This window comes from Patella vulgata, chromosome 9 (assembly GCF_932274485.2).
Source record: "Patella vulgata chromosome 9, xgPatVulg1.2, whole genome shotgun sequence".
NCBI lineage: Eukaryota > Metazoa > Mollusca > Gastropoda > Patellidae > Patella > Patella vulgata.
This window is the reverse complement of record NC_065887.2, coordinates 2,525,161-2,552,614: the sequence shown is the minus strand read 5'-3', so window position 1 is coordinate 2,552,614 and position 27,454 is coordinate 2,525,161. Positions and strand designations below refer to the sequence as shown.

Sequence of the window (27,454 nt, the reverse complement as noted above, 5' to 3'; positions counted from 1 at the left end):
TTGACCCACTGAGTATAATTGCGCCAGTACTGCTACCGGCAAAATTGATAATGCAGGAACTGTGGAGGAAACAGTGGAAGTGGGACAAACCTTTAGAAGGACAATTACTGGACAGATGGTTAAAGTGGAAGAAAAATTTATACAAAATAGAACATGTAAAAATTCAAAGGTGCTATTTTAGTAATATTGAACATTCTAATTGTACTATACAGTTACATCATTTTTCAGATAGTTCAGAATTTGCATATGGATCGGTGTCCTTTTTACGTATCCAATATGACAATGGCGAAATAGAATGTAGATTTATCATTGGAAAATCACGTAATGCACCATTAAAAGTTGTTAGTATACCACGCTTAGAACTACAGGCAGCAGTACTTGCTACCAGAATGAACACATTTATTGTGAATGAACTTGAATTAAAATTTGAATCCATAACATTTTGGACGGAATCTATGATCGTTCTAAATTACATAAATAATACCAACCGAAGATTTAAAACTTTTGTAGCTAACAGAGTAACTGAAATACACGAATCAACTATAACTGATCAATGGAAATATTGTCCGGGTACTGAAAACCCCGCTGATGATGTCAGTAGAGGAATGAATCCAGAACAGTTAAATATTCATAACAGATGGTTATCTGGACCGGAATTCTTACGAAAACCGGAAAGTGAATGGACACATTCCCAACTTCAGGACATTCCTTTAGACAAGTTAGAAATTAAAAAGGAAGTGAATTTTACAAACATCGATTCTGAATCATCATTATTATACATGTATGTAATTCAGAAATATTCAAATTGGACAAAATGTTTGCGTGCCTTTGCTTGGCTGATTAAATTTGTCGATTGGATTGGATTGACGAACGTTGAACGATCAAAAATGAATAAAACTTTGTCTTTAAAAGAAATAGAATTAGCCAAACGAAAAATTATAGGCTTGGTTCAAAACGAATGTTTTGGCGAAGATATGAAAGCGTTAAAAAGTAATACTTCTGTTAAGTCTTCTAGTTCTATTATTAGTCTAAAACCTGTGTTAAGAGATAATGTAATTTGTGTTGGTGGGCGCATTTCAAAAGCGCCCATTTCTCTAAGTGCTATGCATCCAATGATTATTCCAAGAAAAAATCATTTGACAAAAATGATTATTCGACATATACATGAAACCAATGGACATTGTCCCCGCGAAGAAACGCTATCAATTATTCGTGATGAATTTTGGATTGTGGGAGGTAGGGCAGCTGTATCAGAGACTGTCGGCTCGTGTATAGTTTGTAAGAAACATTTATCTCCTACACTGAGACAACAAATGTGTGAATTACCTAGTTCGAGATTAACGCCCTTTGAACCCTGTTTTACGTATACCGGAGCAGACTTATTCGGACCGATCCTAGTAAAACGTGGACGAGGACGAGTAATGGAGAAACGTTGGGGTGTATTGTTCACGTGTATGAACTCACGGGCAGTGCATTTAGAAGTAGCTCGTTCGCTTGAAACGGACGATTTCATCCTGACTTTAATTAGATTTTTGAATCGAAGAGGACATGTAAAGGAACTAAGGACCGACAATGGATCTAATTTTGTTGGTGCCGATAAGGAATTGCGTGATTTATGTAGAAAGAGACTTAAGTAAACGCGGTGTAAAATGGATTTTCCATACGCCTTTAGCTCCTCATACGTCAGGAGTATGGGAGAGCTTGGTAAAAGTGGTAAAAAGGAGTTTAAAAACTGTCTTAAAGGAATCAGTAACAGATGAAATTTTACAGACTGTATTCACTGAAGCGGAATACATCGCAAACAATCGACCTTTAACAAAGAACCCAATGACGCCTTATGACTGTGAACCCCTAACCCCAAATCATTTTCTAAACATAAGACCTTCTTTAAATATTCCTCCTGGAATAGTAAGTCAGTCAGATCGATTTCATAAAAAGCGATGGAGACAGGCTCAATTACTTTCGGAGCATTATTGGAAGCGATGGCCGAAGGAGTACATACCTTCGTTACAAAACAGACAAAAAATGGCATTTTTAAGAGACCGATAACCAGGCTGTGTTTTTTAGAAGCCCATAACTCTGATTTGTAAAAATAAAAAAAATAAAAAATAAAAAAAAATAAAAAAATTGTTGAATTAGAATGTTGAAAGTTTGAAAGATTTGAATGTTGAAAGTTTGAAAGATTTGTTTGAAAGATTACTTTATAAGATGTGTTTGAAGATTTGTTCAAAAGATTATTTTATAAGATGTGTTTTTAAAAATACATGGTTAGAAAGATTTGTTCGAAACATTACTTTGATATGTGTTTGAAATAATTAGTTTGAAAGATCTGTTAGAAAGATTTAATTTGATATATTATATTAGGTGATGAAGCTGTCTTAAAAGAGACCCTTCATGGGGGGGGGGGCGGAATGTTGTCTCCAGTATGCATGATGACCACTTTTTTATTTTGAGCAATGTAACAAAGTAGTAATTAATGTGTTGGTGGGCTAGAACCGAAGCTCTGTCAGGTTGCTTAGCAACATAGCCATGTTGAATTTTTTTGGGAAATCAAGGCACCAGCACTGTTGAAAGCCCTTGTTGAAAGCCCTTGTTGAAAATTGTTGAAAAAGATGAATATGAATATGTTTTAAGTTCAGAAAAGTCACCAATTAAATGTGAGTTTTTGACTGTTTATTATGTAGACCATTCTTTTTTAGAATTAAGGTAAAGTTTTGTAGAAAAACTGTAAAATAACAAGTTGTTGGAAAGTTCAGCTATTTAATCTCGGCTTTCTAATCTCAGTTATTTAACCTCTGACCCCGGCAGGTCCCTTTTGCTGTGGAATGCAAGACAAAACATTGTTTTCAAGGGAGATAACTACTATTAATAATATATGAAAATCCTTGTAATTTATAATACTTAATTGTTTTTAATTGTTATATTTTGCAGCGAATCTCACTACCTCACTACCTCATTCACTTACTCATTTACTGATTCACTCGTTAAGATGTTGAAAGATGTTATGCTTATTGTAGACAGACGTTATGTTTATTGTTTGAAATATGTTATGCTTATTGTTGAAAGATGTCGAAAGATAATAAAACTTGAATTTTTAGTGAGATCTCGAATTTTTGGTGATTTATAAGATGAAAACATTGAAACGAATATGTGTTTATCCGAATGAACAGGATTGCACGTAACCGAACCTTACCGACACATTAAGCATTATGGCTATTGCTCGCTGTGTAGAACCCATTTGAAGCATGCCAATAGAACGTAGGAATTCATCATGTTGAAGACGTCTCATTGCAAATTATACGTAACACACTACAGCAAAGATACGCTAAACAGTAAATCTTATGCAAGAACCGGATAGCAAACATGGATAGGATAAACCAGCAGGCGGCAGTTGTCGTCAACCCTTCCTTGGAGTGTCAAATTTGACAATGAACCCCGTCCACGTGCATCTCAGTGGTTCTTCATCTGTGAACATACTCTCAAAGCATGTCAAGTGTCCATGCATGATTATTTATCATATCACAACCTGCATAGGTATTTTCATTTCAATATCCCCTACATTTTTTGAAGAGTATATATTGACTTATTACATTGAACTTGATAACGATAAGAGGATAAAACATTCTTTACAAAACGTATTACTGTGGGTCCACACTGTATAGAATTAAAGTTAAGTAATTGATACTCTGTAAATGTTTTTATTCATGAGTTTACAATTATATTGTCATATATGAATAATATTATAATAACTCCAGTAATATATACATATACAATCCAAAATACACAACAACAAACTGACCAAGTCATTTTAATACAAATAATATTTACAAAATACATAAAACAGAATTACTTTCCTGGTTTCTATAGATGTTTTGGATATATGATATATTAGATGTTTATGTTATATATTGTTTGGGACTCATCCAGATGGGGCAGACGAGGGGAGGGTGGGGGCTGATGAAACAGGGGTATAATATTCCTAAACATGAAAGTTGAAGTATTGTTTTGAGTGGCATTTGGTAATTGAACAGTAACACAATAGAAACTATTTATGTAATAACAATTGCTGCTTTATTAACACATTGTTAATTCATAAACATTATTCAGTGCACAATAATTATTTAGCTTGTTCAAATTATATAATATATTATTATTTGCTAGATAAAGACGAGAGAATAATCTTCGAAACGTTGTTACAAATATAGAATTTTTTATAAATAATCCAGCAATGATTATAGTGAAGCCACTGTGGTCTTCTTGTATCCGAACGTTGTTCTGTGGTTAATTGACACCTGTCTTAGGACAGCTTGAATAGTGAATGCCCCAGACCCTACCCTGATCTGAAGTGATTTTAATAAAGACTGATAAAGAATGGGATACGATGACCTATGGTCGACAACAACAAGTTAAAAACAAAGACAATAATATAGAACAGACAATATTATACAATAAATTATGCTGATATGACAGTAATAATTATATAAATAAACAATAAACACATCAAGTTATAAAAATATGAAAGAACTTTCTTTTTCTTATAAAAAGTAAATTATATTACCCTGTTCATGAATTTATTGCTTCAATGTTAAATACCATGGTGTAACGGAGGGATAACATGGGGAAAATGAAAGGGAGATGAAAGGGTGTGTGTGTGTTGGGGAGGGGGTGGGGGTTGTGATGAAGATGAAAGGGTGTTTATGTGTGTGTTGGGGAGGGGGGTTGGTTTGTAATGAATTGTTGGGGGTTGAAAACGGGAATATGAAACGAATAATGGGGCAGATGAAAGGGAATGATTTGATGAGACAAGCGATACAATGAGAGAAACGGATTGGGGAGGGAAAAATGAAAATAAGTGGAATGAATGAGGAAAGTGGAAGTGGGAAATGAACAGGAATAATTGGCACATAAAAAGGTGGAATAATGAAGAGTTATGGAATTATGGAATGAAAATGGATGAATGGGAAAAATGAAAATGGAATCTGAAAAGGATGAAAATGAACATGGATAATTAGAGGAGATTAGAAGGACTACATGTTTACAATGGAGAGTGTGAATGAAAATGCAACCTACAACTACTGTAAAAGAAAATCAAGACCATGATGGAAAAGAGAGATAGGAAAGACAAATAGTAAAATATATTGATTAATCTTAGGACGGAAAGGGGAGATAATATTCACCAACAAATGAAAGGGTAAAAATGTGCTTAATGTAAGGGGGTGATAACAAAATGAAACGGTAAAACAATAGATGATAATGACACATGGCAAAAAATGATGACAATAATAGTTATGATGATGATGATGGTGATGATATGTCTGGGATTGTGACAATGATGTCCTCAGGGAAATGATAATTAATGGTGATGCTGATATATAGAAACATTCATGATGATGATTTTCAAGATGGATTATAAACGCAGATGATAATGATAAAGATATAAGGGATTGTGACAATGATGCAGGGAAATAATATCGATGATTGATGCTGATTTTGATAATAAAACCATAAACCTTGATAATGATTCCTGATTGATTTTAATTTTAATTGAAACAATATTTTATTCATTTGAAACGAACCGAACATTCTATTCTAAATTCACGATGGACTATAGATAACAATGATTCCCTGGAAAAATGATGTCTTGGAAACATAATTATGATGATTAACGATGATGATTAACGATGATGAAAATGATGATGATGATGATGTAATGATGAAGTAATATGGTGATGATGACGAAGATAATTCTGTCTGAGAACGATAATGGTAATGATGATCACTCTTTGAATAGTAACCATGACAATTTATTTCTCTATATCTTATTATCAGAGAACAAATTCTTAACAAATCAAATCACCATGTTTCTTAAAAATAATACTGGTACTATAGTTTTACATCATACTAATCGGTTAGCACTTCAACTTCAGTTTGTTTATTATATTGAAATATCACAACAAAAATAGAAAGCCGATCTTCAATAACATGTATCGTGACGTTTGGATTGATGAATGTGCCATCACAATTTCACTGGGTAATGTCTTAAAACTTGCGCTGAATATTAGGACAAGTGTTATGTATCTTATACTTGGCGTCAAATGTCTAGAACATGTCATGCTATGGGTCCCCATTGAATTGTTAGTGGTAAATACTTTTGCCAAATGGGGGAACCCACGTAGTCACACTGTTCATCGTTTTAAAACTTGACTATGTATCATATGAGATCATTAATACATTATTGCTTTGAACCATCTATAAATATTTCTTTCATCATCTACCAATGTTTCTTTTATGATGAAATTTATAAGTCACATCCCATGTTGATTCAGGTCGAGCGTCACATGTTAAAAGTAAAGGAATTTCATGATCTTCACTTCCAAGACATAATTCACTTCCCGTTTGCTGAATTTGCTGACCCTGTAAAAAATAATTTTAATAACTTCTAAAATAACTGAATTTACAAGATAACTATCTCACATTTAAAAGTTCAACACAGTTTTTACGACCGTGCAAAAATAATTGTACTATTTGACTTTTAAAATAAGCGAACAGTAGGACGTTAAACTCCATTTCATTTCATTTCATTTAAAATAAGGGAATGACAAAATTAAATACGACTTTTATATCTCTATTGATGATATGTATCTAAGTATACTGAAATAAAAACAAATGGTGTTTAATTTCCTTCTGTTCTGCTCGGATTTGTCTAATGAAGACAGGGCAATACCATGTCGTATGGTATGAGCGAAATTTTGCCCAGAGAGCGGCGCTCCAGCCTACTTTTAGATCACCTTTCAACAGTCAAGTGGTCTTTTTCCTGCAGGACAATGTCAAGTCCTCCATCCTTGGCCAACGCCTTGAGCAAACCCTTGAGACCCCCCCCCACCCCCCGACTAGTGGGCCAGCGTTTTACTCACAGGGCCACTGTGGCTCCCGCATTTTTTTGGAGAAACTATCAATGAAATGTTTTTGTTCACGCACATTTTTCGTCTCATTCCAAATAACTAGGCAACCCTTATCATTGACCATTGAAAATAGAACTTGAAAAATCTCGGGCATTCAACTGGAGAGTACTTATATAGGTGTCTCAAATGAGAAATCAGTGATCTACATGGTTACCCCTAAATCATAAAACTCTTGCATACCTGTAATTTCCATATATGGTGACCACATGCACCTAGATATAATTTCTTATCGTCTGTCCGGATGCAACTATTGTTGTCATCACTACTGTTATATAGGTGAAGGTTGCCATGAGAAGTCAAACTAAAAACCTGAATAACAAAAGTATTACAGGAATTATACAGGGAAGATACATGTTTAATGTGAAAATATAAATTACGATTCCTATAGTGTGAAATGAAACTAAATGAAATGGGGTTTAACATTCTACTGTTCTGCACCTATACTGGGCTAATGGAGACAGGTATACATCATACAGTGTGCTAATGGAGACAGGTGTACACCATACAGTGTGCTATGAGGGATAATTAAGACGGACATAAACACCATGCAGTGTGTTATAAGGGGAATCTAATTCAGATCTTGGTTTTCTGTCCAAACAACTACACACTGTCCTATGAATGGGATTCTGGATATAACCATTCACATAACTCATATTTTATGGGAAAAAATCACTGGTTTTATTCTAAAAGCACCACGTTTCGACAAGTATCCCCTTATCCTTATCATTGTGCTTGATAGCAATAGGAGGATATTTTTTTAAATGCCATGCTTTTAGAATAACTCTGAGAATGTAATATTTTGCGGGAGGGGGGTCATTCTTATTACAGACCTGAGGCTGGGGTAAAACATTAAAGTCGACTAAAATAAATTAAGAAAGAAAATGTTTACACCTGCCGAAATCCAAATTTACCTGAGTATTTTTCTGTCCTTGACAAGCTGAGAGAATTATTCTTCCATTTGCTTGGACAGTAAGGCACTGTAAAGACAACTGATGACGAAACTACAAAAAACAGGAAATAAGTATTAATGAACAGTCTAAAATGTGCTGTCAATGGTGTACTATGGGCTGCCAATGGTCTACAATGTGCTATCAATCGTCCTTACTGTGCTGGCAATGGTCTACATCTTTTAAATCCTAATTTATAACACTAACTAGGTTAATAAAGATGCCATGCAGAGTGAAATGAAATGAAATGGGGGTTTGATGTTCTACTCCGACTGGGCTACTGAAGACAAGCGTATGCTATACAGCGTGCTATGGGGTCAATTTTGCTATGACAGCGGCGCTATAGCCTACTTTTATATCGAATTCCAACTGTCAAGGGTTCTTTAACGTGCACACAAATGTGTACACGGGTCCTCAGCTTTTCGTCCCATAAAAAATGACTATTAGTTGTCCCTTGCCAGGCCCTAGGACCTTGTTTTTGCTTTTATCCCATCCAAATGAACAGACACTCATCTAGCTCTAGTGACTAGATGAAACCCCACTGGAAAATCTCAAATGGTACGAGATCTAACCTGGGACCTTCTTGTTCGTGATGTAACATGGCTCCAGTAACTATGACAACAAGAACATAACCTACCTCTCCGAATGCGAGATCTGATTGGTCAGGGACAGGTAACTCTGGTATAACATTCTGTAAATACCATTTAAAACTTTTACATTTTAATCTGGTACGTAAAGTCTGTCTTTCTTGTATATCACCTACTTCTACTTCATCTATATTCTGCAAAACAAAAATCAATCAATAAGCGATTTTGATATCCATCTATAAACATCCCTGGCACAACCTGTATCAAATATAATATACAAGTCATCCAGTTATAAAATGAAATAAAATAGGGTTTAACGTCCTACTGTTCGCTCTGACTGAGCTAATGAAGAAGGGGATGCGCCATATAGGGTGCTATGAGGGAAATTTTGCCCGGACAGCGACGCTATAGTCTACTCTACGATCAAATCCCAACTGCCTAGTATACTTTGACATGCACGCCAATGTGCACACCCGACCTCTGTTTTTCGTTTCATCTTAATGACAATATGTTGTCCCCCTCTGTCCTGCACCACGACTGATCATCCTGATGAACTTTTTGGGGCAACACTACTGATCAAAAACAGAACCTCCATGTTAGCATTCCAACGTCTTATTCACTGAGTCACGGTGGCTCAATAAGGCATATAAGTCTTTGAACACTTATATAATAAACTATTTTACGAGCCAGAGCCAATAGTTATCTTCCCTTTGCCCCAAATCAAATCACTCATTACAGCAATCTGTAACTGGATGATAAATACTTCATTTCTGGGAAATATATTCTAACAAGTCAAATAGCTCATAGAAAGTGAAATATTTACCAGTTAATTACCAGGTTGTATTTATAGAAAGTGAAATATTAATCAGTTAATTACCAGGTTGTATTTATAGACAGTGAAATATTAACCATTTTATTACCAGTGAGTATTTATAGAAAGTGAAATATTAATCAGTTTTACCAGGGGGTATTTATAGAAGGTGAAATATTAACCAGTTTATTACCAGGGAGTGTTTATAGAAGGTGAGATATTTACCAGAGAAGAATAAAATATATTTTTGTAATCATCCATCCATACTTCTGCTACACGTCGTAGATTTCTAGCAACCGTCTGTCGTCCCCCATCAGGGAAGCTGTGTGGCAGAACGCTGCGGAACACGTGACCTACTCTCGAACAGGGTAAAATCTCCAACAGACCTCCACACATCCAAGCCTGAAAGTAAAATCAATTAGGATTAGTACAGTTCCGATGTGCCATTTGCATTTTGTCAAAACAGTATAAAAATAACTCAGTTCAATTTAATATTTACAAGGGTATGATGAATTGATATTTATCAACATTCAGAATTCTCAAATATGGCTCTACCAGGTCTCGTAATTTGAGAATAAAATTGTGCAAAAATGGAATCCTGAATAAGTTATGACATATTGATATTTATCAGCATGTTTAAATATGTCTCTGTCGGGTCTCGTAATTTGAGAATAAAATTGTGCCAAAAATGGAATCCTAAATATTGATAAAGTTCGTCCTGAATCTTCCTGTAATGGTCTGAACACTTCACACCACATATCCTGCTGACAAGTATTTCAAGCCTTGTGGGCAGCTTTCAGCAAACAAGGGGCATAACTCTATAGATATTAATCTGATATAGAGGACAATAACTAGGAATCAATTTATCATAATACAAAGTGTCAGAAAACTCTGATGAAAAGTCTGGACTGTATATTATTGCTGACAATCATTAGAAGCAAACAAGGGGCATAACTCCCCTTATTAATCTGACTTTGACGAAATGAAATATTAATTTCTCATCTTACCACTATAACAGCTTCCTGAAGGTTTCAGAAAAATATGTTGTGCTGACAAGCACTACATGCAGTACATACAGGTTTCAGCAAAAAGGGGCATAACTCTTAATATGTGTGCTTGTAAAAATCAATGTCACTCAATGTACGTACATGTATAAGCACCATAGTTGAAACTTCCGTACTTGTTGGCCCTCAGCTTCATTGAGACAGGAAACCAGTTCACGCTTCTGGTGATCGATTAATTGTGGCTGGTATCCAGTTTTCTCTGATTTCGGTTTGTATTTTAGAAAGTTTGCAGTTTATAAGCCTTTATAATCACAAGTCGAAGAAGTGTTAATCAAAGTTATCATCACTTATTTTGTCCTCGATTTTCAATGATTAACTGCAATAGGCATATGAAGCTCTTGTATAATGCATATTTTACTAATTTCACTTGATGAAAAGTGGTATTAAATTGTCTATCTCACCTTGTGCACGACACTTATAGTCTTGTGCATTATTCCCTTGTTGCTGTGGAAACACGTTTTGAACAAAGCACAAAATATTAAGGCCGCACAGAACATATACCGTTGCATCATATAAAAATTCCACATAGTTATAAATATCTTGCTGACATATTGTTGCCAAAAAATGACATTTGCACACCATCTGATTTGTGTGCACACTAATTACTAAAATTTAGAGGAGGCATTTGTTCTATGTGTAATAGCATGAACCACACCACACACAAGACATGAGACATATATACAGATATCTCAAACAACAAACGTATCTATCAGATCAACTGAATTGATCCATTTTCAGTTACATTTACAATAACATCTATAGTAAAACAAATCTGTTTGTTGACATTCTGTAGTTTATCCTATTATTGTTTATGAATGTAGGCTAATGTTTATTATATAACTATAACTGTTATTGATTATTATATGTCTTCACTATCGTTCTACATCAGTTATATTAACAGTAGTTTGTACAGTAAATATCTTGTTGTCATCAATAAAACCATTGTTTATATCTTGTAGTTTATCCCAGCCTGTACATAATACACCATATATAAAATCACAAGGTTTAAATGTACGTGTAACTTGTCTAACTAGTGATTTACTCTCATCATTGATATTTAACAGTTTCACTGTAAAACTAACTGTAAGAGCTTTAATAGTGTTATCTTCTACTGCCTTCAATACCAGGCCAATATATAATTCTGATGTATCATGTCTAACATATACACACCATGGTAATCCTTGTATTATTACAACATCACTATAGTACACCATATCTGACTTCACCTGGTTCAAACTAAAACTACTGGTAAATGTTGTTGGTGTTTGTACTTCACCTAATAGTTGTTTTAAACTGACTACATCAACCTCCACCATAGAATAACATGGACGTCTGACTTCAAGTTTCTGTAAATTTGTTGATATGTTGTAATCTGTTTTGGTTTGAACATCTTTTAATCCATCTTTATCTACAGCTGTAATTATAGATTTATGTTGTAATATACGATCAGCATATTCACACCATTCTTTCATTTTAGATGTCATCTTGTCATCATCTTCTACTAGTTTGGTTAGTTTACTGTTTTCATTTTCACCAATTTTATTGATGTCACCTTTAATTGTTCCTCCAATCTTCCTGACTTTTTCACAAATATTGTCTATTTGTTTCTGAACTTGATCACAAGCTGTCTTACACGAGTTGTTCATGTCAGATATTTTGGTCTTTAGAAAGTCAGAATGTTTCTGTAACTGTTTTATCTTCTTTTCTGATTCAGATTTCAGTTTTATGACAATTTCTCTCATCTCCTGGTCTACTTCATCTAAATCAGCTTTCGTATGATTTTCATGATCCACCATAACACAAACGGAACAGCATGGTTTGCAACAATTTCGACAATAAACTTCTATTTCTTTCGTCCTGTGTTTTGTACAATACTGTTTATCATCATCGTCATCTTCTAGATAAAAGTTGTTGACAAACTGACTGGCACTGCCTGATGGTACTGTGGTTTCTTGTCTACAGATAGGACAGTTAAACTTGTTTAAATGAGCCTGTGCCTTGATGTAGTCACCTATACATTGCTGGCAAAACGTATGACAACATGGCAGTAGCTTGGGTTTAGTAAAGTTATTTAAACAAATAGAACAGGTATATTTAGAAGCCATCTTAAAATCCCAGGAAATCAGAATAATAAATCGATTGTAGAAAACATCCGTTGATTAACAAAGATCCAGTTAAAATAAGATATATTCTGGTAGGTGTGTCAACTGTTTGTTATAATGTTCAAGGTTCACGTCGTCACATGATTGTATCATCTGATGGTATACTTTACCGTCATGTGATCATATTTGAATAATCTGATTAGATCATATCGGAGTAGATGTTTACTTATCTCTACATGTGTAACATCGTATGATATTTGTATAAACTGGTTAGATCGTATGTCAGTAGATATTGACTGATCGCTACATGTATTTGGTCTAAAATAGTCTATAATTATATTAGTATAATCTGGTCAGATCATATGTCAGTTAATATTTACTTATCACTACATGTATTTGGTTAGTTCATTAAAAACATGTACATGTAGCTCTGTAAGCTATATGTAACAATATAACTCAATCATAAAGAAAAAAACCCAAGCTCTTGCTATGCAATAATACTTTCCAAGAGATGGACAGAGAATAATCTATCTAGGATGTTACCGTCTGACATGCTTTAATAACATAACAAAAGGAAACAAGATATTCAGGACATAAAGATATATTTTAAGTTTCATCAAAATCGGATAAAAATTGTTACCGCTAAGAGGGTCCACGACCTGGGTATTACATATTTTAAACATCAAATCGATTCTAGAATGTGCTACAGAACAACACATGTCCTGCTGCCTTCCACTCCCACCTTTCAAAATGAAATGAAATGAAATGGGGTTTAATGTCCTACTTTTCTGCTCCTATACTGGGCTAATGAAGACGGGCATACGCCATACAGTGTGCTATGAGGGAAATTTTGCCCGGGCAGCGGCACTATCGCCTACACTTATATCGAATTCCAACTGCCAAGGGATCTTTTTTGTGCATTCCAATATATACACGGGACCTTCGTTTTTTATCTCATCCGAAGGACTAGACAGCTGTCCTTGTCAGGCCCTCCGTTCTCCATCACTGACAAGGGAGAACCACCCCACCTTTCAAAGGTCCTAGCACGCCTCTGTTTTAGAAATTCAACTTACAAAATATTACAGTTTTGAAGAAGCTCAAAATCTCTTAGCGACATTAAAGAGATGGAGAGAAATGGGGTTAAACATCCACTTGACAGAAACTATTTCTTTCAGGACTAACATATGGTTCAATTTCATTTCAATAATTTGCTTGCGCGTAGGAGTCTTTATATAATTAGATGTTGGAGGAAATTCGAGGACCTGAAAAAAAACCCACGAGGATGGATAGGTGACCCTACTCCTTGTCACATACAAATCACTTGACTCGATGACAGACCTTATAATCTAACACACATGTTAATGGCCACCTCCCCTCGATCAGCAACTTTAAGTACCAGAATGAGCAGTAACACACGTAATAGATCAATTTATATAAATAAAAAAAAGATTTAAACTCACTCTAAATGAAAGTTCGATGTTTTCTCCACCCCAGATGTCCATTTTATCGTCATAGGAACCAAGACGAAAGAAATAATCTCGATCAACAGCAAATAGTCCACCACTTATAGTAGGAGTTCTAGAAAGATACAAATATATTCAATTAACGTCTTACTGTTGTGCTTCAACTAAGTTAATGAAGACGGGTATACACCATACACTGTACGTGCTATGAAAGAATTCCAACTATCAACAGATCTCTTACACTGTAACCCGGTTATCATATTAAACATACATTATGCAAGAGCTATTATATCTACCTATTATTACAGGTCTTTCTTTAGGCCTGAAATGTTATATAAACTATTAATTAGACATTTATTAACATGAAAAGTCAATAATTAACTCTTGATGCCATCGGATGCTCTGGGTTTGCATTAGAATTGAATCCAATCTACCGATCAACAGCCATTGATGATAAAACGACAAAATGGATAATCAAGACTTTTTGTTATTCTGTCACAAGGGCAACAATGACAATCAAAACTACAAGGTTTTTCTTAGTATTTCTTGGCTTAGACTGAAGTAATTTGACTGAAATTTTCAGAACATTCCCATTACATTATCTTTTATAGTGAAAACTGTCAGCTCTTTATTAAATCTTCCATATTAAATTTGATATTAAACAATTTTGAAAGAAATTAGTGCTAGATACACAAGATTAAATGATACCTGTGTTACAGTGACATGCACTCCAATGTGTACATGGGATCTCAGGTATTTTTTAACTGATATGAAGGACTAGACACTGTTGCTTGACAGGTCCTCAGCCCTGCAACACTGAGAGAGGGAGAGAGAAAAATTGGGTTTAACATCCACTCGACACAAACTAGGTCATTTCGGGACTAACATATGTTTCAATTTTATATCAATAATTTGCATGCACGTAGGGGTATTTAGCAGCGGGAGGCCAGAGGACCCAGAGAAAACCCACAAGGTTGAACAGCAGGCCACGAAATTTCAAATTTTGGCGTAACCAGAAAAATGGTTGCGGGTTTATGCTCTGCGTAACCATTTTCTTAGGTTACGCCAGATGATCATTGCGTAACCAATTGGTTACATAAAATGGTTGCACTGCATGTTTTATCCAGATTTAAATGGTGCTATTATTCATTTCCACTTGCAGTGAATGTATTTTTTAAAGAAATAACTTGACTAACTTTATTCTTTTATATTTAATATTATATTAGGTTAAGTGTTAATGACTTTAATCCCACGGTGTCCCCATTTAAACAATAAAACATTAGAAAATAAAATGTTCCACTTCACTAAATCCCTACATTTTATATAATGAGGGGAATCGGTCACATATAACCGGGGATTCGAAACCACGCCAGTTGACTCAATGACAGACTTTATGATACAGCACGCACGTGCTAACCATTCGGCCATCCAACCCCCCCGGTCATCATTATGATATCGGTCAAGTTTTAGTCAGTTGAACTCATAAACACACGTATTATAATTGTTAGAATCCTTTCATGAAATTATAGCAGGATAAAATACATATTTTATTTTAATATTACCCAGGTTAACTATCTGTCCAGTACACACCTGGTTCCTATACAAGAAAAGTGTGTCTAGCCACTCGGATGGGACACAAAAACAAAGACACTGATTTACAGAAGGTGGAAACAATGCTGTCTGGGTAACATTTCTACATACCGTCTGCCTGTCTCCATTAGACCGTTTAGTGCAGAATAGTAGGCCTAGGACATGAAACTCCATTTCATTTTAACTATTAAATCTATTTGGCGTGCACGTAAAAGATTCATGGTAGTTAGAATTCGATATATGAGTAGGCCTAAGTGCCATTGTCCGGGCAGAATTCCCCCCATAGTACGCTGTATGGCACTGAAACAATTAACACTTTATGACTATATTCATACAGCTCGATTATTATAGAAACGTTGGACTACAAACGGTTAAATTACATGTCATTTGATTTGCTGTAAGACAAGTCAGCTGTTATCCGATTGGTTGAAATCCCGTAGGGCATTTGCAAGCTATTACCTAATTTGCTGTAAGTTAACTAAGCTGTTACCTGATTGGTTGATTTGATGATAATCGTTGTGTATATTTATGATAAGGTATCGCCTGCCACACGAAGTCAAGATGCCAGTTAAAACCACCCTGTAAATTAGCAGGAGCCTGCACATATTGAAACGTGTCTGGTCTGATTGTATCTATATATGGACTAACGATCTGAAATATACAAATAACTTTTATATTTTGATTGGTCAGTATTTAACCACAAAAAGCACGATTCACCCTTACAATTCAGATTATAAATCGGTGATTGGGAATAGGGATTTTGTGTAACCCGAAAATCGGTCGAATGCTTGGTGTCCTTTTCATAAAACTTCATGGCTGATTATGCTGAGTTAGCAATACATTTGTTTCCTGGAGGACATTTACTCTGACAACCAAACATCAAATTCAGTCACCTCAGTATTTCTTTATCAGTCAAAACATTGGTATAAATGTCAAAACATCGGTATAAATGTCCAATTATCGAACAAATACCGATAACAATATGATACTGACTTCTCCTAGATGATGCATTTTCGACAAATCAGATATGTTAACTAACAACCAAAACCGAAATTGCTGATTCCAATTCTACAATACCGGTACCTAAATTTTCACAGCTTATTATCCACGCTAAGTATGAGCTTGTATTGATTATTTTACATTTAATTAAACATACATTATGCAAGAGCTAAATTTGTGATGGGTGATTTAACCTAAAAATGGATAATCCAGGCTTTGTTTATTATCAAGGCTAACCTAAAATGGAATGGCTAATATCTTGGTTCAGAGTGGAGCAATTTGACTGAAATTATCTCTTCTTTAACTATTATAGCGAGAACTGCCAGTTCTTTATCTAATCTTATCTAATACCCCTTTAAGAAAACGAAATAAAAACATCTGTTGAGATTCATTCAGATTAAAAAGAGGCTCATCAAATAATTTTACCCAACACTTATAGGTGGCACTGGTTTGTTTATATCGTCTGTAGAGGATGCTGAATGTTGGGAAATTCATTAAATGACGTGACAAACAAGAGTGACCATCGACTAGTCTAATCCTGTGACAAGAGATGCAGTTTCCCATTGTCATTGGTGCAGGACAACAACAGTGTCTAGTTGTTCAGATGGGACAAAAAAACAAAACCAACAAGGTCTCATGTACACATTCGTGTGCACATAAAAGAACCCTTGACAGTTGGAATTCAATATAAGAGTAGGCCGTTGCGCTGCTGTCCAGCCGAAATCCCCACCCCCCTTAGCTTCCTGTATGGCATATGTCCGTCTTTATTAGCCCAGTCGGTGCAGAACAGTAGGACATTAAACCTGTGACGAGAGAATAAGAGTGACGTACCTTGTTTCTGTTATGAGCAATAGCTAGCAGTAATGGCTCTAACCAGTTGATATTACATTCACAGTGTGAATCAAGAAAAATTAATACAGATCCTTCAGCCTGAGCAGCACCTGAAAAACACAAGATAAATGTTTATAAGTTCATTAATATCGCCCAATTCCTAAACACAGTTAACGATGGATTGTCAGTCAATGAAACATTTCTCCACAGCAGCTAAGTTGCCTGAGAAGTCCAAAGGGGTATAAGTTACATACTTAGTTTATTCAGTGAGCATTTACCAGACATTACAATATTAAAACACAATTTATATGGAAAACAATTACTGAGTTTATTTCACACTACGTTTCAACAAGTTCCTCTTGTCGTTCTCAAGTACATGTAAGTAATGACAGAATAATAGCAAGAAATCAAATTATATACAACAAGGTAGCAAAAATAATAACCGGTCTGAAACCATCAAAGGAGTAACAAAAAGAACAATAATAATACAAAACTGACATCAAAGATACTTATTAAGGATTAATTAAGTTATCATAACTCCTTGGAAGATATAATCCCTCGTCTCGTCAGGTTTGAATCTCTTACAAATGGACTAAATTTAACAACCCATTTAGTAAAGATGGAGAGCCATGGTGGCTCAGTGAATAAGATGTTCTTCGCTAGCCTGGCAGTCTCGGTGTTAGCCAAGAAAGTTCATCAGGATTTTACGGTGTGGTTCACCCTTGTGACAAACAAACAAGGTCCTGTGTACACATTGGTGTGCACATAAAAGAACCCTTGACGGAGCTCGTTATAAGAGTGGGTCGTAGTTCTACTGTCCTGTCAAAATTTCTGTCTTCATTAACCCAGGCGGAGCAGAACAGTAGGACGTCAAACCTCATTTAATTCCAATTTACTGGGGGTTCATAAGTCATAAGAAGCCTGGAAAACCCACAGACGTTCCAGTAAACTGGAGATGAACAATGTTAACAGACCATATGAACACTTGGCAGACCATATGAACATTTGGCAGACCGTATGAACATTCAACCACATAACACACCTGAAGCAGAGCGAAATGGAACCTCAAATAATTTGATCAAACATATAAAATGTTGCTAAATCAAATATATCTCTATCATTATACGGATCGAATCGATAACAAATGAAGCCATTAAACTGATGTTTGTGATTTTGCTCCGTGATAAAATCATGGTCGAGATTTGTTACTATTTCTATCATGTTCAAAATACATTACACAAAAATTTACTTCACACATCTGTGAAAATTGACCATGTTGGCGTGAAATACGAGAATCTAGAAATCATTCCCTTACAGCGGTGTTCAAAATGAAACAAACATAATTACAGCAATCAGTTTGAGTTGCGGGCAGAAACCGCAGAGGTTGTTAACCATTTAACCGTTAAGTTTCTGCGATGGAACCAATTTAACACAACCTCTTCACCCAAAAAAACCCTGACAAATCCTGCAACCACGTTTAGATGATTTAACGTTTGTTTTGGTTTCTTGGAAATTTTTTATTTTACTGCTCTCTCTCTCTCTTTTTCATTATACCTGGAATCAGGAGTGGATTTTGATTATTCTGATTGGCGGAGAGGGAGTTAGATCTTAGGGGGTATTTAAGATTCACGAGGGCCCCCTCCTCCCCCCCCCCCCTGCACAGAAATTAAATTACATGACAAATAAAGAGTGAACATAAATAAATGTTCAACCACATTAATTTGATAAAAATATATTTTGGTTTCTGAAGAAGACGGCTGATTTTATTTTTCTCAGTTTTATTGACTGTAGGATTAACTCAAATTATATCTCAAATTAATTACTTTATTAAAGGGGAAATAGGTAAGATAACATAAAGAGTTGGCAGTTCTCACTTTAACTGATAATGAAAAGAGAATTTGCGAAAAATTTCAGTCAAATTGATTTACTCTGAACCTAGATATTAGCGATTCAATTTGAGTTTAGCCTTGATTGTCATTACTACAGTTGGTATGATAATAAACAATTATTGATTATCTTTTTTTACGTCAAATCATCCATCACAAAATGTATTCAAATCCACTAAATATTGCAAGCTAACAATTGCATCGAGAGTTGATTATGGCTTTGATATGTTAATTAATGTCTAATTAATAATTTAGATAACATTTAAGACCTAAAGAAAGACCTGCAATAGACATATTTGGCTCTTATATCCTCATAAATCTACTGGTAGCTTGACACTTAGATAACGTCCGCTTCAAAAACTGCCTATTTCAAATACTACTCATGATGTTTTATAAATCCTAATATGGATAAGGTTGAACATTTCTAGGTTTTTTTTTTATATTTTGTAACATATTACCGTAAAACATTTAAAAATGTCAAGAATTTATTGAGTTCACACCTTAATCATTTATAATTAGGCTAATTGATCAGAGAGAGAGAGAGAGAGAGAGGGAGAGAGAGAGAGAGAGAGAGAGAGAGGGCGGGTTTAAGTTCCTCTTGACACAAACTAGGTCATTTCAGGACTAACATACAGTTCAATTTATTTAAATATTCGCTTGCGCATAGGGGTCTTTAGCAGTGAGAGGAAACCCACGAGGTTGGACAGGCGACCCTACTCCTTGTCATGAACAACCAGGGAATCGAAACCACGCCAGTTGACTCAATGACAGACCTTATAATACAACGAGCATGAGCTAACCATTCAGCCATCCAAACCCTTGGCTTATAGAGATGCGGTCGGTCGGCGTGGGTGGACTGGGCTGTCACAGTAATGGCACCATCTCAGATCTTATTGTTGAAGTATTTAAACCTAGAACTATCATGCTAAAACCATTTTTTATTAGGGGACAACATTCCAACAACATCGTGCAATATTCCATTTCAATTATGGACGGAGTGGGATAAATAAAAAAGAAAGAATTATCTTTCATGAGAATATTTACGTGTATAAAACCAATCTTCGTAGAGAGTAATCTGGTGCAGAAGATAAATATTGGCTTGAAACTGATTCGTTACTTTTCTCTACAAGAATATCAATCTCACGTCGTATAAAACCCTTTTTTTTTTTACCAAACCATGGTTTCTAAAGCTCCTTTTCTTTTTTATTCAGTATCAATTCATCGTGTCAAGAATTATACGATTTTTACGTCTAATCTACGGAAAAAGCTTTTGGTGTTATTAGAAGACAAGGCGTATTAATTCCGCGAATTCCCGGCCATCTCCCGCATTAAGTCTACTATCTTATTTGATAACGTAAGCCTTGCCTAATCCCCGGGATGTCGCCGTGACATGTCTTACATGAGCTGTCAATAACGAAAAGCTCCCGGCCATTTGTCGCTGGTTCGGGTAACGAGTCAATTTACAAGACGGAGACAAATGTGTTCTGACAGCTCACCATCGATCAATATTCTCATTCGGTCAGTTGCCTGTCAAAAATGTCACGAGAGATTTAGCAGAATTTTATCGTATAAACATCGCTCGATAAACGAGAGCACTCATTAACTGAAAAACGCATTTGGTCGTTAAAGCCCTACTACATGATGGAATTTTATCAATAAAGACGCCGTGGTCGATGAATGAAATTGGCTATAACGAGAGCGGTGAAGTGTCTGTGATTTCTATAGAATAAAGACGAATGACATGAAACTGGTCAATAACTGGCCATAACTCCCGAACAGAGACCTCTATTCGTTCGTTCACAGTTCAATACCATCAATAAACCAGCATCAGACATTCTTCTACTCGCAAGAAACCCCGACATTTCTGCACAATCAAACATCACTAAGTGCAGATTTTTTCTTCATTAAAATGAGAAAGTTTGAAATCATGCAGCTGATGTCCTCGTGTTTACCGAACCAAACGAAACGGACAATGACAGACACCCAGATCAACTAGTGTCATATTCCGTCCAATCAAAATAACATCTGCGTCAGTTTTTTTTCTTTGTTACTGATGAAGGATGATGACACACATGGGATTCTCAAGAAATTCTGCTGGAGAATTTTCAATGTGCATATCTATGGCATTTCTTCCCTTGTCTATTATGTTTTGAATCTGCTATGAGTTGCTGCTAGACAATTTTCAATGCATGATATTATAGTGTAAAATGTGCATGTCTATAGCATTTCAACCAAGGGTCAATATGGGGATCACGTGGCTAAGTGGGTAAGACTCTAGCTCGCTAGCCTGGAGGTCGGGTGTTCGATCCCTGCATTGGCCGAGAAAGTTCATCCAGATTTTCCGGCGTGGTTCTCCCTTGTCAGTGATGCAGGATGGAAGGCTGACAAGGAAAGCTGTCTAGTCGTTCGGATGGGACGAAAAACCGAGGTCCCGTGTACACATTGGCGTGCACGTAAAAGATCCCTTGGCAGTTGGAATTTGATATAAGAGTAGGCCGTAGTGCCGCTGTCCGGGCAAAATTTCCCTCATAGCACACTGTATGGCGCATGCCCGTCTTCATTAGCCCAGGTTAGGAGCAGAACAGTAGGACGTTAAACTCCATTTCATTTCATTTCATTTCCAAGGGTCAATATGGGCATGGAAAATTTAGTCTTCACTGGCTACTAAATGCTAAAAATTTACTAGCCAGCACCAACATTTTAGTAGCCAGAAATTACAATGCTATTAACTGTAGTCTGTAACGTAAATCACTACTAGATATTATGCGTTGTTTTTTTTAATCTGTGTCTGAGAGGAATCTTCCTTTTTTTTAAAGAAAGAGCTTAAAAGATTTTGTTTTTATTCATTTTATTAATATATAGGGAATAACTTTAATCTATGGGTTAGAAAAATGGGTCAACAACATGCGTAGTCGGACATTTTGTATACACTGCCGTAAGTTAGAAGTTAGAACGATTTTTGGGACATGGTAAGAAAATATATGAATGTCGTAAATATTGTCGTTAAATTGGAGTTATTCCCCCTAGTAAGTTCCGGTTTTACGAAGCGCTGAGTAAACAAATTCAATTTTTTAAAAAAAACTTTGTAATTATTTTAAAACGAGAAAAAAAAAACTTACAGTCGCCAGCTGGCGACTCAAGTGAAAATTTTAACTAGCCAGAAAATATATTTGGTCGCCATGGCGAGTGTTTTAGTCGCCATGTAGAGCCTTGATTTCAACCCTTGTCGATTATGTTTTGTGATACTTTGTATCCTACTGACAAAAGAATCATGGTCTTGTCCATGATTAGTAGAACCTGTTTGTTCAGGGAGAGAGAGACAGAGAGATAGAGAGAGGGCTGACGTATATGGTTCAATTTTATTTCAATAATTCGCTTGCACGTACGGGTCTTAAGCAGTGGGTGGAAACCAGAGGACCAAGAGAAAACCCACAAGGTTAGACAGGCAATCTTACTCCTTATCACGTACAACCGGGGAATCGAAACCACACCAGTTGACTCAACGACAGACCTTATGATTCAACGCATGCGCTAACCATTCGACCATTCCCCCCCCCCCCGTACAGATAGATCATAAAATACCCCATTCTTCATATACGTTTTGGGTGGTCAAACGGTTTAACACACGAGTTCTAGAGCATAAGGTCTGTGTAGCATGGTTTCGATTCCCAGGATTTAGGAGAGAACGAGTAGGGTCATGTGTTCAATCTGATCGGGAGTTTTGTCTGGGTCAACCGGTTTCATCACACTGCTGAAGATCCCTACCCACAAAAGCAAAATAAAATTATCTAACCATATGCTGGCGCTCTCTCCTCTTGATTCCTCTTGAGCTTGTCGCTAATTCATTTCAAATGATGATTATTTAATTAGGTAATTTAGGTAAAATAACTCCCTTGTCCTTCAGTTCCCCATTTGTACATGACAAAGAGTTGGGTCGTCTGTCCAACCTCTCAGTGCCCCCCCCCCCCACCAGCTAAAGACCCCTACCTTTAAGTGAATTATTCTGAACATAAGCATTCGAGGGAATCGGCAAATTAAAATAGATGAGCATTCCACGGAATCGGCAAATTACCATAGATATTATCTATCACATTATAGAACATATCTACATTCATCACTTAAGGATAACGGCCATAGAATCATTGATAGATTGTCAGATATGATTTACGACAACTTGTCATGCAGATCAATAAATGTTCCTGATTTCTGTACATCTTGTATCAATATCTTCATGGTATTATTTTATATAGTCATAATCATTGATGGTGCCAATTGAGAATCCTGGCGCCAATGGCGATTCATGGCGCCATTACAGAATCACCTAAAGCCGTATTTAAATGGTGGTGTTTTCTTGTCATTAAATGTTTTTGATGTTGATTTGTTTTAACGGGAATAATGTCTTGAATCTGAATAAATATTTCATGATTATTCTCGTAAATTTCATCATTGGCAATCTTGTCCAAGACTACAGTTAACAGGTTGAAGAATCCAAAGAATCGTAGGTAAGAGTCTAAGTGGATCTCAGTGACAGGCCTCATGAGTGAGGGGTCCATCCGGTGTGCCGCCCCAAGGCCCATAAGAATCTATGGGGACCATGAATACCAAAGTTCAAAATTGAAATGGGCAGTTAAAATTATGCATGAATTTTTTATTCCTTTTAAAAATATTTTGGATTCCTCAGAACATATATAGTGTAATTGAATCATCTAGATATGACAAGTGTTGGAAAGGAGTTGCGGGGGTGGGGGGGGGGGGTATGGGCTTTTTCCTCTCAAGGGCCCTGCTCAGTGATAGGTAGGAAGAATTCCCCATAAAATAATCCATAGGTCGTAATCCCACCAAAATAAACTTAACAAGACACTTTCATATTGATAGAATTCTTAATTGTCAGATAATTGTCTTATATTCTCTTGGTTATTTCATGGCGCCATAGTACGTGATATTTACATTCTATCATGAAAACATTCTCTGAAAGAGGCTTTACCACAAAAAAATAAACATAATTACATTTGAATAATATCACATTTAACATACATGTACCTTATAAGACTTTCAAATCAAAATGTGTTTGTTGGGAATAGAATATGTAATAAAATGAAAGTAGAGAGAGAGAGAGGGAAAAATGGGGTTTAATGTCCACACAACACAAACTAGGTCATTTCAAGATTAACATATAGTTCAATTCTATTTAGCAGTGGGAGGAAACCAGTGGTCCCAGAGAAAACCCACGAAGTTAAACAGGAGACTATACTTATTGTCACCTACAAACAGGGAATCCAAACCATGCAACCTAACAGATCTTCTGCATTAACCATTCGGTAACCCAACCCACTTTGCACATAGAAGCAGAAAGATGGAGGATCCAGATATTCGACAGGCGACCTTACTCCGTATCACGTACAAGCTGGGAATCAAAACCACACCACTTGGCTCAATGACACAACGCTATAATCTAATGCACACATGTAAAGCAGGGCTTATGTCAACGTTGCAACTTGGAGCAACTACCTTCAACCAGTTGCAAGACGTGCTTACGACGATCAAAGCAGCTAAGTAAAGAGGGCAATTGAGAGCAACCGAATTTGGAGCTTCCAATTTGCCTATTCATAAAGTCACATGACACATGTCTCTCATCTCATGATGTTATTTCCATGGAAACGAACTGACACCAGTTGTAAGTAGGCTCATGTTGACGGCAACATGTTGAAAACATAGGCAACTGCCTTCCACTGACCGGGGCACGGTGGCTAAATGGGTAAGATGCTGGCTCGCTAGCAAGGAGGTCGGGTGTTCAATCCCTGTATTGTCCAAGAAAGTCCATCCAGATTTTTCGGCGTGATTCCCCCTTGTGAGTGATGGAGGATGGAGGGCCCAACACCGACAGCTGTCTAGTCATTTGGATGGAACGAAAAACCGAGGTACCGTGTACGTAAAAGATTCCTTGACAGTTGGAATTCGATATAAGAGTAGGCTGTAGTGCCGCTGTCCGGGTAAAATTTCCCTCATAGTACACTGTACACTGTATAGCGTATGCCCATCTTCATTAGCCCAGTTCGGAGCAGAACAGTAGGACGTTAAACTCCATTTCTTTCATTCAACTGACTGGAACTACTGGTAGTTATAAGAAACACTTGGGTTGAATTCAGTTAAAGTCAGTTGTTCCTAGTTGCCGAAACGTCCATTGCTCTCAGTTGTAGGGTTGACATAAACCCCCCTTTAGATCACTAATCCACTCGCTCCCCAAATGTATGAAGACTCCTGCTTTAAGCCGTTTGGACAATTCAGATTAACATATGTTTTATCAGGTCAATAAAGAAAGGAATAAATAATATTGTGTAAATTTACGATAATGACAGATAAAAAGAATGATTATAAATGGTACTAGAATGGAAATCAATTGACGACGATTTTAACTGATCTATAGGACAATATTGAACGTTCGTTAAATCATCCAATATTTACTATCAATGAAGCAGACGTGACTATCACACGGAATTTACTCGTTTAAACAGACTCGTTCATATTAAACGTGCCGTCCAAGATAAAGAGCTGTTATGATTCATAGCTAGATGATCGCCTTTTTTTCTACTGGAATTTAAAAACTTACAATGCTTTTAAGAAAACGTTTTATATTCTGTAACTGTCCAGTTAATTGTTACGAATTATGTCCGGGTCATTTGTTAAAAACAGAATGAGGTTTAACGTTTTGTCAACACAATACTCTAGTTATTTTGGGACTAACATATGTTGATGTTTAAGTGTGCAGTGCAACAAATTTGTTTGGATTCTAGGGTTTGCCTTAATTGTCTTCTTTGATTTATAGATTTCAAGGGCTTTTTCTACACTGTACCTTATTTTACAAATTATCACACTTTTTACCCTGTTACAGGAGTCATGTAAAGGTCAGAGGGTTTGAGAGAGCCGTAATTTCTCACTGCCATCCCTTTGTTGTACACAGAATCAAATGGACAATAAAACCAACCTACCTAATAGTCTTGATCGTACCAGACCTTCTCGTTGTGTTGTGTGAAGAAATAGGAAGATGTTGTTGTCGTTAAAATAATCTTCAACATAACTTGTATCTGTTTCTGTTAAATAAAAAATACAAACAAATAAATAAATTATTGAAAATGACCACTGTGGCCCCCTTTAAGTAAATATATAAAAATAAATTATTCATTTATTTAAAATTGCCAGGGACATTGAAGTTGGGAGTGCCAGGAAGATCTGGGTTCAATCTCAGTGTTGACGGAGATAGTTCTTTGGGATTTTTCCAGCAGGCTTATTCCTCTTCTTGTCATAAGTGGCAGAAGAGAGTCTGTTTATTTTGATGGGATGAAACAAAAATATGGTCCCATGGACAGGTTAAAACTTCTCTTAAAGCACACTGAGGGGAGAGAGAGAGAGAGAGAGAGAGAGAGAGAGAGAGACTATACAGCCCCCCCCACCCGAACATTTTCCTGCACACATTCCTGTGTAGTTCAATGATGAAGGCGCTGATGATGAAACATTAGAAATAAATGATCTCAAATGCAATTGTTTATTTCAAAATTTTGGACAGAGTAATCAATAGTTTCCTTTCGATGAATTACAGAGGGAGGAAGAGAGGGAATCAAAACTAGGCCACTTGCCTCAATGATTTCACTAACCCCCCCCCCCCCCCCCCCCCGCACTGCATGACAAATAGCATCTCATGAACCCAGCACGTTCGTGCAGAAAAGTAGAACGTATGTGTGGAACCCCTGAGAAAACAGCAACACCCATCTTATCGTTATGTTAATTTATTATCATTATTACCGTGAAAATTAGATTCTGCACTACACTGCTAAAACAATTAACAAAAAATAAAATTACAAAATTACAAAGTAAATTACTTGCACAGCAATGTCAGTTTCAATTTAATAATAAACCCAGATCCAACGTCTAAATTATGAAATTTTCAAATATTGGAATTAAATTAACACAGCTGCTTCAAAGAAAATCTAATTTTTTTTTACTAAATTAAAAATTATCAGATTAATAACATTAGCGTAAAGAAAAAAAATTACATTAAGGTCGAAATTAACAAACTTGCACGAAAAAAACAAAAAAAACAAGTCTTTGTGAAGATCTTAAGATTAAGTCATAACAATTAAAAAACAAAAAAATCTTGTTCAGAAGTTCGGAACAAACCCCTGACCTGCTCCGGAGCTCAATTAGTGATGTGCAGTTT

At 36.0% G+C, this 27,454-nt stretch overlaps 1 protein-coding gene across 1 annotated transcript in view; it reads right to left on the bottom strand.

Annotated features, from left to right (window-relative positions):
* Window positions 1-3,694: 3,694 nt before the first annotated feature.
* LOC126832493 (polypeptide N-acetylgalactosaminyltransferase 1) overlaps window positions 3,695-27,454 on the bottom strand; it is an 84,640-nt gene continuing 60,880 nt past the window's right edge. The window contains exons 4-12 of the mRNA XM_056103359.1: window positions 26,229-26,330; window positions 17,357-17,466; window positions 16,017-16,177; window positions 13,934-14,051; window positions 9,533-9,709; window positions 8,547-8,690; window positions 7,874-7,963; window positions 7,143-7,271; window positions 3,695-6,414 (exon numbers count right to left, since the gene is read on the bottom strand). Coding sequence (XP_055959334.1) covers window positions 6,268-6,414; window positions 7,143-7,271; window positions 7,874-7,963; window positions 8,547-8,690; window positions 9,533-9,709; window positions 13,934-14,051; window positions 16,017-16,177; window positions 17,357-17,466; window positions 26,229-26,330 — 1,178 coding nt within the window. The 3' untranslated portion in view covers window positions 3,695-6,267. The remainder of the gene's footprint in view (window positions 6,415-7,142; window positions 7,272-7,873; window positions 7,964-8,546; window positions 8,691-9,532; window positions 9,710-13,933; window positions 14,052-16,016; window positions 16,178-17,356; window positions 17,467-26,228; window positions 26,331-27,454) is intronic.